General features: G+C 40.0%; 1 protein-coding gene and 1 long non-coding RNA gene across 2 annotated transcripts; one reads left to right on the forward strand and one right to left on the reverse strand.

The window, feature by feature from the left end:
• The first annotated feature begins 1,315 nt into the window (after positions 1–1,315).
• On the forward strand, positions 1,316–6,737 carry LOC148344339 (uncharacterized). The gene is made up of 4 exons (XR_015843256.1): positions 1,316–1,478; positions 1,548–1,653; positions 2,560–2,625; positions 3,307–6,737. It is a non-coding gene; the product is annotated as an uncharacterized LOC148344339 (long non-coding RNA).
• Positions 3,145–8,760, reverse strand: cdk7 (cyclin-dependent kinase 7). Its single transcript, XM_088296858.1, has 12 exons — positions 8,601–8,760; positions 7,771–7,830; positions 7,653–7,686; positions 7,502–7,569; positions 7,352–7,420; positions 6,063–6,173; positions 5,755–5,873; positions 5,055–5,154; positions 4,889–4,975; positions 4,648–4,797; positions 4,399–4,537; positions 3,145–3,817 (listed from the first exon to the last, which is right to left on the reverse strand). Exons 1-12 carry the CDS (start codon positions 8,664–8,666, stop codon positions 3,792–3,794), a joined length of 1,029 nt encoding a protein of 342 aa, XP_088152984.1. The 5' UTR covers positions 8,667–8,760; the 3' UTR covers positions 3,145–3,791.
• Positions 8,761–14,916: the final 6,156 nt, after the last annotated feature.

Raw genomic sequence — 14,916 nt, forward strand, 5'->3', positions numbered from 1 at the left:
AGATTTTGGTCTCCAAACAGACAACTTTAGCACAACAAAATTAGCTTCTTCCCGGCGACTTGGTGCCGGGGTTACCAGGCTGTTGCCACTCATGCACGTTCGCATCCACCACGGCTTGCAGCCAATTCATGAAGCTGTCAGTCGGCGGCGCGCGAGTCTGGGGCCAATCCTCATCCAAATAAATGTGCATGTCTACTCATTCCCACTTTAGTCTTTGTAAATATCCCGACTGGTGCTTTCTGTCCCGCACGTCCTCACCGTGATCAGCAAAGAATGTCTCCAAAATGAATGGATAAAAAGGATAATGATAACTAATTTCTGTTTTCTGATCAAACTGAGCTTGTTAGTGAAAAACTGGCTATTGTGGCAGGCCAGAGCCTTTAATATTAGGAGTCCAAGGCAAATCCAGTCTTCAGGGAAAGAACCTGAAAATTAAATTAAAATTAAAGTCAAGTGAATTCAGAGATTTGTTTCTAAATACAAGGGACGGCTGCAGAATTTGCTGCAGGTGTTAAACATTTATTAAACAAAAAGCATTTATCAAATTAAACTGGAAGTACCGTGCGCAGTAATGACAAGTGATTGTATTTACTGGTTTTATGTTATTCCCACGTTATATTCATTTATTACTCCGTTTAAATGTGCTGAATTCCGTCAACTGGTCATGACTTCCACTCCACGTTTTGTAACACACACACATAGCCAGTCTGCACGTGAGAAGACACAACAAAATCGATAAAGCACATCTGCCACATACACAGTACAGACAAATACACAAATTATTTGACACAAACAGGGGTCACTAGGACACCATTGCGAAAAACACATTTTAAAGACACGACAATTTGAGATTTGAACACATAGCTACCTTGCTAGCTACAGTCCTATCTGGTAGGAGAGCAAGAACAAGGTCAATTATTTTGTTTTGATTGTATTCTAAAGATATTTGAGTTTCAGATCAAGGGATGACTATGAGACCGAAGCTCATAAATCCAGATTTGATTTAATGTTATTTTCATCTAGATGTGTTAAACTCAGAACTCAAGTGGACAAAAGTATTGGAACACATGACTGATGGGTGTTTCTAGTGGCTCATTTTAGAATGATTGTTTTAAATGTGCCAAAAGACAAGTATGGTAGGTTAATGGGACACTCCAAACGGGCCCCGTGTGAGTGTGAGCGGCAGTGGTTGTTCGTCTTTGTGTGCCCTGCGATTGGCTGGCAACCAATTTGGGGTGTACCCCGCCTGCTGCCTGAAGATAGGCTCAGCACGTGACCCTCGTGAGGAGAAGCAGATTAGATAACGGATGTTATAGGAAGGGACCAAGTTTTAATGTTACTTGGGCCATGGCTGGGGCCTTGACTCAACTCGCCTGAATCGCTGCAAACATGGCTCATTGAGGCAGTAGTCTCTGGACCAATGGCTTTGCAGGTCGCATTCACTTGGGATAGGAATGAGTGCTTTCCACACACCATTGGTAAAACAGGAATTGTGATAGCTCGTGATACTATATTCCATTGACTCACCTTATTGCCTGCTGTTGCAGGTGAACGATATGATGGGACGGCGAGTGGTGGAAATATGCGCCCATCTGGACCTGCAGACCTGGTCTGGAGGCCGAGTGACTCTGGAGTGGTCTGGTGGCCCTGCAGGTGGGCTGGTAGCTGCTGTGGCCATCCTGTTTCTTTGCTTGCACTCACTGACGTTCTCACCGTGTCCATTTTGCTTTTGTGGCTGAAGTAATCCAGCTCATAGGATCGATATTGCAAAGAGCGAGACTGTATGTGATTTTAGGGAGATTTACTCAACACTTTATCCACAACGACGAGGCAATCAGAGAGTGTGTCTGAACATAGGAGGAAAATCCGTCTTTCAATGCTAACCTACAAATCCAATGTACATAGAGCTTTACAAACACAAGACACGCTTTGATCAAACAGAACAAAGAAATTACTGGCACGATGACCTCGTCTTCTCCGAAGACCTTTATTTAGCTGCCCATCAAAGTGCATGACATAAAATACACAAACCCAACATTGAACAATGGCCGCACAAAGCAAAGCATTACTACAATCCAATCCAATCCAACTTTATTTACATCGCGCATTTCACAACAGCTGGAGCAAAGAAATCTACCTGCTTATTGGCCTCTATTTTTTCTTCTTCCCTGTGATCTGGATGTTTTGGTCATTTTGACATGTTTACAAAGTTCATGGGGTCGCATTAATAAATCTGCTTCTCTGTCTACAGAGAGCAAGCCGTATACCAGTCAGCCAGAGCAAGGAGTGTTTAGTATTATCATTTGTCATAATATTAATTGGGCATTGCTTTAAATTTGAATCTTGTTCAGGCCTGGTTGTCAAATTGTTGTAAATTTCATAACATGAAAGAAATTCATTCGCACGCAGAAGATTTTATCTGGATTTTATTCACTGATCAAGCAATGTTTTCTTTTCTCTGACTTGAGTAATTTGACAACTCATCCAGAAGTTTTTATCCTTACATTGGTCACTAACAAAGAAGTGTATTAAGTGTATGTTCTTTTGAATTATATTTAGGACTCTGAGAAAATTCTAGAAAAATTACACGAGAAAGAAAGACACACCGCTCCCGTTTTACAAAAGGTGAGTTTTGAAATTTAGGTCATTGTCCTGCTTTTTAAATCTCCTGGAATTTTCTGAGATCTTAATTTAGACTACTAATAATTACCACCACATATCTTGACTATTGCGTAACATAATTTAAAAAGTTGCCCTAGGTAGAAAAAAAAATCCTTAAAATCGTTCTTGAGAATTATTCCGTATCTCAACACTTTTACTGTAATTAGTAATAACATTATTCAATATTGTTCACATCTTCAGCCACTTTTATACTCACATTGTGACATTATAAAATCGCAATGTTGAAGCCAAACTTTTCCAACAATTACCATTATTCACGTTAAACCAAGTCGAACAAACTAGGGCTGAGTTCATCCATGTCACAAATATCTATTCAATGATGATGTGATCTATTTCGATACTGGTTTGCCCAGTTAGGGCCTAACTCCCACTGAGTGCAATAAACCGTAATAAACTGCATGTCCTGAGATGCTAATCTTACTTTTATCATTCATTTCACAATAATAACACCAGAGAAATCAGTTCATGTATTTGCACCATTTATTGGTTTTATATATATAAAAAAATAATATATACTTAAATATGGACAAAAGTAGTGAGACATACTTCCTGATAAATGACCTTGCCTAGTTCACCCTGAATATCAATTACTCAAGTTACACATACATGATTCTGTGCTTTCAGCTGTGTGGGAACAGTTTGGGGAAGTGCCTTCCAGCATGACTGTACCCCAGTGCACAAACATGGTCGACAAAAGCCTAGTCAGAGGAGTTCGGTGAACAAGAACGTGACGGTCCCAAACATCTTTGAGATGAATTACGAATACATAATGGGAGCTGTGGCCCTCTCATCTGACATCAGTGATTATACAGATATTTTTCTGCAGTTTTTTTTTTGGGATGATTTGGTGGTTCTTTCTGGCTAGTTGCCAATACTTTTGTCCATATTGTCAAAACAGTCTACGTGAGGCTTGCTAGTACGGTCCTTCTCTTTTGCTGTCATAGACGGATAAACAACCCAAATCCAGCAGATTCTTGGCTGGAGTTCAGACATCATCACAGAAGTGCTTGTTGACCACAAGTTGTACTGTTCATCCCCTGTTGGACTGCAGGATTCAGCAGTGCCTTTGACATTACAGCACACATCAGTCCTGTGCCATGTACATCTGATTAGAATATCAACTTCTTTATGGTAGCTGAAAGTCAAAAACAGAATATTCATAGAATAAGTACATTAAGAAATATCTGCTTTGACAGTAAATAACAATACACAAACACACTACAAACCTTTAATGTACATTTTCCACACCCAGAAAGTCTATTGGTGTCTTTAAATTACCTCTCTGTAATATACTTAAGGCTTTGACCATAAGGAATCGTCAACCCAGATATTTTCCAAACCACAGGCGCAGGGGAGGAGACGGAAAAGCTTTGAACCTCCCATGAACACCAAAGTAAAACATGCCCTCACACACTCGACTTAAACAGCAGAAATGTGCATGTTTGCCTCCACTGTATAAAGAATCGTGCAGCCAACACCCTTTGGAATTGCTACTTTCAAATGAAGCCATTTATACGCCTGGTATAAATAGCCATTGCTGAAAGGGTCAGCGAGGTTATAGACTACATGTGACCTGTGTGTATGTAGGATGGTGTGAAATATATCATCTTCAATCTCTTGCTGCCCGTAAATGAAAGGGTTGATTTCATGAAGCCAAATCACCATGGCAGTGGTTGGGTTATAGGTAGAAATATCAAGAGTGGGTCTTTTAATTACTTGTTTCCAGGCCTTCTATTTTTCTCTTGAGCCCGGCTGTTTCCTTCTCCCGCAGAACTTCAGCTGAGCAGTTGGGTTGGGGAAGTTGTGGGCCAGGTGTGGGACCAGGCCGATTGCTGAAATACTTCATCTTCAGAGCCTGTTATGTACAAACATTACAGTGTCACTGTTAATAATAATCGTGGACCGCACTTGGAAAACCCAAGCTCTGCGATTTATTTATTTATTTTTTTAAGACACTAAGAGCACCTGTGTGGCTGTGGTCCTATTTGAGGGGTTAAATGTGAAGAGGCCATGAAGCAACTCTAGTAAGTCATCTGTTGCTGCACTAAATATGTGCTCAAGAGGTGTGCCAGGAAATATTTTGAATGGCATATAGTCAGGTAGACTGCTAACTCCCTGTAAAGTGAAACAAAGACAAACAATTATATTTTAGAAGAAATTAAAAAAAAATAAAATAAAATAAAAAAAAAAGAATACAATTCTTTACCGGCCATGTCTCTTCTGTAGGCGTCCCAAGAGCCTCAAATATCTTGGTCAGCTGGTCAAGATCAGAATCTCCAACAAGAAAAGGTATCTATATCAAAAAGAACACATAAAAGCATTAGCATAGATACATTTTTCTTTACATTCTTAATCATAAAATATTTGTGTACCCGAAGGAGCAACTCTGCCAGGATGCATCCCACCGCCCACATGTCAACACCTACTCCATACATTCGGGCACCAAACAGAAGCTCGGGAGAGCGGTACCACCTAGCAAAGATATAAAAGTCTTTACTAACACATGTAGGAGAATATCAAAGCTAACTTCAGTGGAAAGGCGGGGAACACTATAATAGGGCACATGCAGTCAAATCATTCTTATACACATTCACACCTGGGGAAAATTTAGGGTCAATTAATTAAACATGCATGTTTGTGAAAGTGTGAGAAAACAGCGACAACATGCAAATTCCACACGACAAATGGGAATTATTTTTATTTTTGAATGTGAGTCTTTCTTTTTTATCATGTCTATCAATGTGACTGTAGTTTTGATTTTTTTTAAACAATGAATCACTATACTGGTGTATTTCTAATAATATACCTCATCTATATACTGTTGAGTGTGAAGTAGTTTTAAAGTGAGAGGGATAAGTCATTCCAAACCACAAAAATTTGACAGCATAAAAAAATAGGGCAGGAGAAAACAACATGAGGGTGTATCGTTTTGTTGAAGCATTCAATATGTCGCAAATGCTTAATATAGATCTCCAGATAGCCCCTTTTTCTGTCAGTCATGGGTTTTTATAATCTCTTCAGGTTTCTACCCCTTGCCACTGCCCACATTAGTTTACACGCAACAGCACAAACCTGGTAACAACTTGATGAGTGTAGACCCTGTTGGGACTGCCAAAGGCTTTGGCCAAACCAAAATCAGCCAACTTCAACACACCATTACCATCAAGCAGCAGATTATTGGGTTTCAAATCCTAGAAATTCAAAACAGCAAATATCAAGTATAGTTTGTATGACTCTATTCTTAACTGACCGTCTCTTGACCAACTGTCATTGTGACTACAACCAGGCAGATTCTCTGTGTGCATTACAACACTTAATCATATCTGTGATTTAGAAAAATAACTGTGTACATGTGTATACATGCTATATTTTGTCTTTACCCTGTGCAAGACCCAATGTTGATGCATGTACTCTAATCCCTGTAGAGTCATCAGGATGTAGGCTTTGATGTGGGCCGGAGTCAGGACCAAGCTGGTGTCCTTGATGATCACCTTAAGAATAAAGAAATGTATAAAATAAAAATAAATAAAAAAGGAGAGAGGGAGAGCTTGAGAGAACTAGACCATAAAAATAAATGCAACCAGATAGCTGTGATGATTTACAATCTACAATTGAGGAAGATGGCAAAGAAGCCGCGCGGCGAGATTCAGAAAACAGATCTCGCTCTGAAGTGTGGTTACCTACAAGCAATGAACACAAGCCTCCTGCTTTTAAATACCTAAGAATAAGATTTTAGCACTGGCCTTGAGTAAGGCATCATATTTCATCCAAGCTGCTAATGGTACCAATTGACTGTTAGCGCTAAGAGCGGAAAGTTATTGATTTTTTTTTTTTAAGTACTGTAATCTGGGTCATGATTTATGAGTGCTGTGCATTTATCAAGGACAGAGTATGCTAAACGTAAATATCGGGGGAAAGTTTTTTTTAATTTTTTAGGGTTGCGCTAGTATTTTTATTATTACATTGAGTTGTCTGTCAATCATGTTAATGTACACTATCTAAAATTGTCTAACTTTATATCTGACTTGCCACTCCATTGGAAGATAAGGTGTGTGTGTGTGTGGGGGGGGTGTATATATATGTATATATATATATATATATATATATATATATATATATATATATATATATATATATATATATATATATATATATATATATGTGTGTGTGTGTATAATTAATGTTTGGATTTGATGACTGATTTAACAAATGATATGAACAGCATTATAATGGCCGATTGAAGAGAGTGGTGATTTTAGCTCAGAGATAAAATAGTGCTAATTACAGACTGGTTTAAATGTGCTGGATGAGTTACAGCAGGTGTGTGCAAACTACATGCGGCCCATTAAAAGTTTTAATCCGGCCCGCCGAACTTGAAAAAAAATTAAATGAATACCCTTGTTAATGTTTTATTTTCTAAATACTGTGGTTTTTCAAATACATATATATGTATTGTGTATTGATGCTTTAATTCACTTTCATTGAAAATTAAATGTTTTTTTTTTCTCCGATGAGGTGAGGTTACCAACACACCCCATCCCTCTACTCCTGGTCCGACCCCTCTGTCAAATTTTAGAACCCATTGTGGCCCGCCAATCAAAATGTTTGCCCACCGCTGAGTTACAGAAAACAGACATTAAATCATCATTTAGGATAGCCAAAGTTTTACCTCCAGATCAGTTTCCATGAAATCAAAAACCAGACTGATGTTTGATTTGTGCCCAAAGGCATCCAGCAGCTAAAACAAAGTAACACAGTTCTTAAAATCGATTCTTAATATGTGAAAACACAAAAGTAATAAAAATACAAATGTATCTACCCCAATAATATTTGGATGATGGAGTTCTTGCAACAGTTTGATTTCTCGTAGGGCAGTCCTGTTGATACCTATAAACATAAATAGGCATAGATGCCGTTGACAGAGTCCTCAGACATGTGGTACACGGTCTGCCAGATGACTCAAAACTCACCATCTTTAGCTTCAGTTCTGTGGCCAACTTTAATCTAATATGGGGGTTGGGAAACATTTACTATATGTGCAGTGAAACAGCCCACATGGGTTGACAAAACAAGATCACACGCTTTTACCTTTTTAATGGCTACAATAGTGTCAGTTGTTTTGTCTCTGGCTTTGTACACGGTGGCAAACTAGAGAACAGAGATGGATGGGTGGATTAGTTTAACAATATTGAAGGCAAATCATTATACTCATCCCTCTAGGTAAAAATCCAATTCTCTGCTGTATGTTTGGTGTTGTACACCACACAATGACAAACTGGATAACAGTCATGCAGGCATACATGGAGAAATTCAGACAGTACATTGTTCAACAGCAACGTGATAGTAGCCAAAAAGTAAAGTAGGATCTCTGTAACAATGAGTTGCCATTTTTAAATTTGGGGACCGATTGTGTACTGCACATCACAGATACCACACACAAATGCGCCCCCTATGGGCTGTTAGCAGGAGACCATTACGTCATATCACCGCGCCAGACGCAAAAAGTAGATAATCTCGCTAGTGATTTACTCCACGGCGAAACTATTGACAGTGTATATATTTCGGAAAAAAAGAAGAGCGTTATGAGAAAAATATCATCTCACCGTCCCATGTAAACTGAACATGCGATCTGAGCATGAGAAGTGGCGGTACTATCACGTAATCTTGAAAAGAGCAGTAATAATAATACACCATTTCGACGTAAAAAATGCATTGATGGAAAGGGAAGGACCTATTGACCAAAAAAAAAGAAAAATATTGATCATTAATGAGTCCCACTGTGCGTCGCAGATGCTTTGTTGACATTAGCAACCGGGTTGCTAGCATGCTACTAGCTTTGTTTCATTCTAGCAGAAAGCCAGAGCCCGAAACAGAAACACACTTTAAGGCTAGAAAAAACACAACTCAAGACCACTCACCTGGCCTTCTCCGAGGAAATCCAACTTTTCGTACCGCTTGGCTCTGGATTTGACATCGAACGCCATCACGCTAAAATGTTAAGGATAGTTCCATGAATGTCAACTTCCGCCCTGTTAAAGGTCCACATGTACTATTTCCGGGTAAAAAAATATTTTGGTGCAACACTGCCATCTACTGGCTTGCTATGTCGACGCGTGAAGAAGACCCAAGTCGCAACTGTGTTAAATAAACAACCACTACTGACTTAGCCGAGAAAAAAAATGTTTTTCCTGCGGTGGTGATTTTTTTCCAACCCAATAGGTTGGTAACTATATGTCCACGGCAACTGTTGTATTGTCTTGCATTTCTGACGACTGTAGTCATACTGCACCTATTAGTTGCGACCACTATATTAGTGCTCTCTTGTTTGGGGTTTTATGATAACATTCAGGAATATTTTAGTTGACATAATGCATTTTAAAACCACCCCGCTACACAAACTCTATTAAGATGAATGTTCATTGTGTATAAGCATGAACCTGAGAATTGGGAGGCATGCGAACCACAATGGACAATCCTAATATTTCCATCCTCAGAAGCGATGCAGTTACTCATCTGGAAAGTAAAATCACATTCAATGAATATCTCTCAGAGCGTGTCAATCAAAACTGAACTGAAATGTAACAATTATCTCAATAAAGGTAAATAATTTTAAATAATATTTGCAAATAATGTATCAGCCATGTGGCAAAACACTTTAATGTTCCTCCCATTTTGGAAAAAAATAAATAAATCTAACATGTATTTTCCTTTCGCAGTTTGACATTGCTCCCCTGGGAGTATCTTCTGTCAGTGAGGGAGCTTTTGTGATCCATGCACCGCTGAACACATCTCTACATCCCATCTCCATACACAGTAGATGCCCTCACATCCCACAGGATTAGGCACGGTTCCTCTCTTATGACCCTCCCTGTTTTTTTCTCTCACTCTCTCTCGCACGCAGACACACACATACACACGCACACACACAGCTTTCATTTTCATGTTACATTTGACAAGAGAAGTGTGAAGGATAAGCGGGCCTAATACACCCCTCACTCTCCCCTCAGATGCATGCGTATTCTGTACGTATGCTGACAGCTCACAGACGTGACTGACAGCACCGTATGTGCTCATGCAAGCATTTCTTCTTCAGATTTTTGCAAAAGCCTTTCCTGGCATCCTATTATCAACCTCTAGAGACACTTAGGCGGGCCTTAATGGGGATCATAACTGTCCAGCGGTAGACATAACTCAAAAACACTTAGATCACGGACTCTTAAAACAAATGTGACATGTTGATACCCTTGTCTAATTCAGCTATGATTTGAGCGCGTTCTTACGCTCATTCCTCTCATGTCTTTCTCTGTGACTGCCCCGCATGTGAGGAGAGGCAGCTGAGTTATAGAGGCGTAAGTGCTTCTGCTGGCGTTTATATAGTTAGTCACAGTAAATCTCATGGTAGCAATGCTAACGTTATGCATACTAACTCACTCTGGATATGTGTCACTTTAGCAGATGGTGATGCAGCTGAGCGAGTGTGTGTGCGTGCATGTGTGTGTGTGTGTATACATGCACACCGGGCAGGGGGGGGTGCCGTGAAGCCACAAGGCTGTTTATCAACCTCGTAGGAAGTGGGTGTTGTCGAGCGAGTACTTGCTGTGGCACCACATCCTGTTTTAGGGAGGCTGAGAATGTTCACATGAGGTACTGTTGACAATGTGTACGAAGTGGCCACAACACAGAAACACATGCGCACACATAAAAAAGATTTGATCGTCTTTGATCTGCTTTATCTAAGTCCATTTTTTGAATGTGGTAAGGCACATTTATTACGTTAAAAATACCATAAAAAAGTGGATACCTGCCACTTATTCTCTTTGGGATAGCTGGAGAATATCCAAGCAAGCCCTGAACTGGTCGCATGTCCATCATATCCGACCTTTAAGCATATTTTTTAAAATTCATGTCAGGGGTGGACAAACTGCATCCTGTCTGCCCCATGTTTGCATAGTTACTTGACCAAGACATCTACAGGGGTGTGTATGAGGGCGGGTTCAAAGGGACGATGACCACGTGAGGGCAGGGCACCCACAGCACCCCCGTTTTTTTTACTGTTTTTTTGTCTACCTTGTCTATGAATTATCCGGCTCTTCTGATGGTTATGTGATTAAATACAGCTTCATATGTTTTGATCACATGTCAGAATATTAACTCATTCACTAACAGCAGAGTAAAAAAAATAAAATGGAACTTTGACGTCTTTAGCCGTCAATGGCAGTAAATGAGTTAATTCTGTTCGATGATAAATAAGCATTATTACTCATTTGCTGGGTAGATCTCAGATTGGAGCTATGTGTGTGGGACTGGTGTGCTGAAATTATTTACACCAAATCATGAAACTTTGTCGAGCTATGCCAGCGACATATAGTGAAAGACAAAACAACTAAATGAAAGAGAATGATTTTTCTTTCCATTGGTTTGTTTTCATTCATTACCCACAATCCCCTGAGTACTTGTCAGACATTTGGTTGTCATGTTGATAGAGACATTTTCAAAAGAACTTTCAAGCTTGGACTGAATGTGTCAACCACGACAAATGACTCAGCGCAATCACAGCCAGCAGTGTGTTTGTCATACACCTGCTGTGTGTGTTTCTCAAAGTCGCTGCACTCCCAGTACAGCTGCATCTGGCCACATGCAATTATAATGCAACAGGATGTTAAAGGTTGAATGTCGGAGGTGTGAACTTTCGCACATGCTAAGACAAACCGAATCAGCCTAACTTTTTTTAATATATCATGTTATGGAATATTTGTGGTTGAACAGGTTTCACAAAACATTTGAAATTTGGTTCCTCCCCAGCGCATAATTCAGAATCCTACAATGCTTAATCTACTGCGACAATATTAAAATTTACCGAATATAAACAAATGTTTTCAGAAGACAGCCATTAGTAGTTCTACGCTGGCGGTGGAAATAGAACCCATTGTGTGGATGCTTGTCAGATTATAATTTAATGCTGACAGTAACTGGCCAATAAAAATTGACCCACGACCACTAGCTATATAAATAAAATTTTATTTTATTGAATTGTATTGTATATATATTGTTTGGTCTCAGTTCTGGGGAAACCTTGCTTTAAAAACTAGGCGACAAAACTTTTTGCTGGAGTTTTTATTGATTTGACTCAAAATTTGTTCATGGGTCACATTTATTTGAACTGAAATTGTCATAGACACTCACAATGTAACGAGATCCAGTAGTTGGGCTGTGCGCTGAGATCCAATGCTAAGATTAGCCGACCACACATATGGGACAAAGTACAATATTATAAACACTTCTTGTCAATCAAAAGTGCGCTGACGCAAATTTCTTTAATATAGCTTTCCTAATATTTCTTTGTGGGATGTGCCGGTGCAGGAAAGGTAGTCCTTTTTTTCAAGTGGGCGACGTCACTGATTGGAAAACCCCAATACATTGTAATATAGAGACGAGCGGCGGCCGCATATTATGGCCGTGAACAAGTTGGACATTTTTGACGAAGTACATGGCGTTCAAATGTTTGAGTTCTGTATTAAATATTTGTAACCAATTCTATTAGCAGGACCCCAGTGAGGTCAAGCGATATACCAGAACCAATGAGTACAATACAGGCTCAATACAACGTATAGCAATTGCTACATTGGCAGAAGAGTGATAGGAAAAGAGAAAGCTGCAGAATAATTTGCTGTCGTTTCTGTGCAACCTACATAGGGCTTCGCAACATTGTTAGATGTTGAATAATCAGAAGACGGGTTTTGTTTGCCATCTTCTTTGTCTAGTATCTGAGCATCAGCACACACACTCGTGCAAGACTTCAAGATGAGCCCATTTGATTGCTTGGCTTATTGAGATACAACAAAATTATGGTAATGTCCTCATGAGTGGTGGGTGGATGGGTGCAGTGTCATCTCTTCAGATTGACAGAGACAGCACGGAGCCCACAGTTAGAAGTATTTAAGGTGGTGTTTACTGTTGTCTTGGTTACCACCTGCATTGCTTTTTTTGGTTCTGGTCTTTACCTCCTGTCAGACATGGTTAGCACTCTCATTAGAATGATTTCTACCTTTGAGCCAAATAGAAAGCAAAGCCTTGCAGTATCCCACTCTCTCCTTGTGCCTGTATGTGTGCGTTTGTGCTTTGTGTGCATGTGCGTGCGCGTAAGAGCGCGCGTATGGTGGCACGGTGGACGACTGGATAGCACGATGGCCTCACAGTGAGAGACAGCATCGGGCGTGTGTTCGATCCCGGCTCCGGCCATCCTGTGTGGAGTTTGCATGTTCTCCCCGTGTTTTCGTGGGTTTCCTCCGGGTACTCCGGTTTCCTCCCACATTCCAAAAACATGCATGGCAGGTTTATTGGATACTCTACATTGCGTGTGAGCGCGGATGGTTGTTCGTCTATGTGTGCCCTGCGATTGGCCGGGAACTAGTTCAGGTTGTACCTCTCCTACTGCCCGTAGACAGCTGGGATAGGCTCCAGCACCCCCTGCGACCCTAGTGAGGAGAAGTGGTACAGAAGATGTATGTATATATATATATATATATATATATATATATATATATATATTTGGTTAGCTGCACATTCTTCAATTTTGGAGTGACTCACTCATCATAATTTTAATGGTCGATTAATCCTCAATTATGTTATAGATTAATAAATGAATCAGATAAAAAAAAACATCCTTTCAAATATGAATTTCCTAATACTAAAACTAATAAAAAACTATAAAACAAAGCATATTTGGAAAAATCTCCAAATAATTAAAACTAACCAACCTGATTTAAAATTAAATAAAACTATCTGAATTTTAAAAAAGTGCCCGATGTGAATAAAATAAGCGTATTCTTGTAAATTGTCTTCAGAAGATCAGTTATGTAGAAGCCTTCTACTCGAATGTAGTTTCACACTGGCTCATGTCAGCGGCTCAGGAGCAAGCGATTGTTTTACCAAGGAGTCATTTACTTCATTAACCGAGTTAGATTGCTGAGGCCTTGCTAATCAACCTTGTCACACATCCCATTAATTCATCACTCTATCAGCGTGGCTGTCGCCTCCTCTGACTTGCATACGCATGAACACAAATTGCATTGTTGTTACTCTCACAACACACAAGCACGCAGCATTATTGCATCAGACACTTTTTTTTTCCTTTTCCATGCATCTATAGTCATCCTTGTGTCTGGGCCAACCCCATTAACTCGGTCAGTCCCATGGGTTTCCCAGCTCTGATGAACCCTCTGCTGCCCTTTCAGATTGGTGGACTCCCTGAGAAAAGCCCTTCATTGATGGGATCCTCATCCCCTCTCACAATGTCATCTCAAGGTTAGCGTAATGACTCTCACTGCTCTCTTTCCAGACACACTCATGCACACATGTGGTGTGATTATTTCCATGATGAGCAATCCTGACTCTTTTATTCATAAAGCTAGTGTGTTTTATCCCTTGATTCTTTTCATTTCAAATGTTTGCTACCGTGTTCAATAATTAAGTCATTTCCCCGCCTCGCTCACATACTCTCATCTCTCCTACGACCTCTAAAGTCAACAACAACACTATTGCCACATTACACTGCATGATTGGTGCTACGCAAGTGAGCATGAGGGATTTTCACTTTTATGCATTGCAAATCGGGTCAGAGGAATTATTTACTCGCAGTCGCACTTGAGGCAACGAAGCACTTCCCGCATAAACGGCAGAGAAAGACGAAGGAATTGGTGAAGTGTGTTGTATAGAGTCAGATAAATGACTGGATCGGTGAGACACATTCATCATAATATGTTAAACTTAACGTCCATGAGTGATTTCTTGTAGCTGTGAATAGAGACGAAAGGTTTATCTTGATTATTCAAGCGCAAATGTTGGTCTGTGTCTTTCTACCCCATCATAATTCAATATTTACAATTTTAAGCTGGAAAACTGCTCCCTCTTGGCTGCCTGTATCTGGTTTCCATGGCAACGCATTTGAGAAGGAAGAGTGCCATCTGTATGTGTCCGCGTATCTGTGTGTAGTGTTTTCTGATTCACCGCAATTGATTGGTTGTTGAGGAGCAGCTGTTGACCTCTCGAGTCTCGGGGGTCTCTTTGTATTCTTGCACATATCCCAAATCAATACACACACATACATGCGAACACTCGCACACGCATACACACTGACAGACGGGTGACAAATTAATATTTAATGGCTGGAGAAACATTACAAATGCAGATGTGTCTTGGCCAGGGGGATGACTGAATGGTTTAGTGAGTCTAATA

This window comes from Idiotropiscis lumnitzeri, chromosome 1 (genome assembly GCF_059441095.1).
Source record: "Idiotropiscis lumnitzeri isolate Australia: NSW breed Sydney's pygmy pipehorse chromosome 1, RoL_Ilum_1.0, whole genome shotgun sequence".
In the NCBI taxonomy this organism is placed as follows: Eukaryota; Metazoa; Chordata; class Actinopteri; order Syngnathiformes; family Syngnathidae; genus Idiotropiscis; species Idiotropiscis lumnitzeri.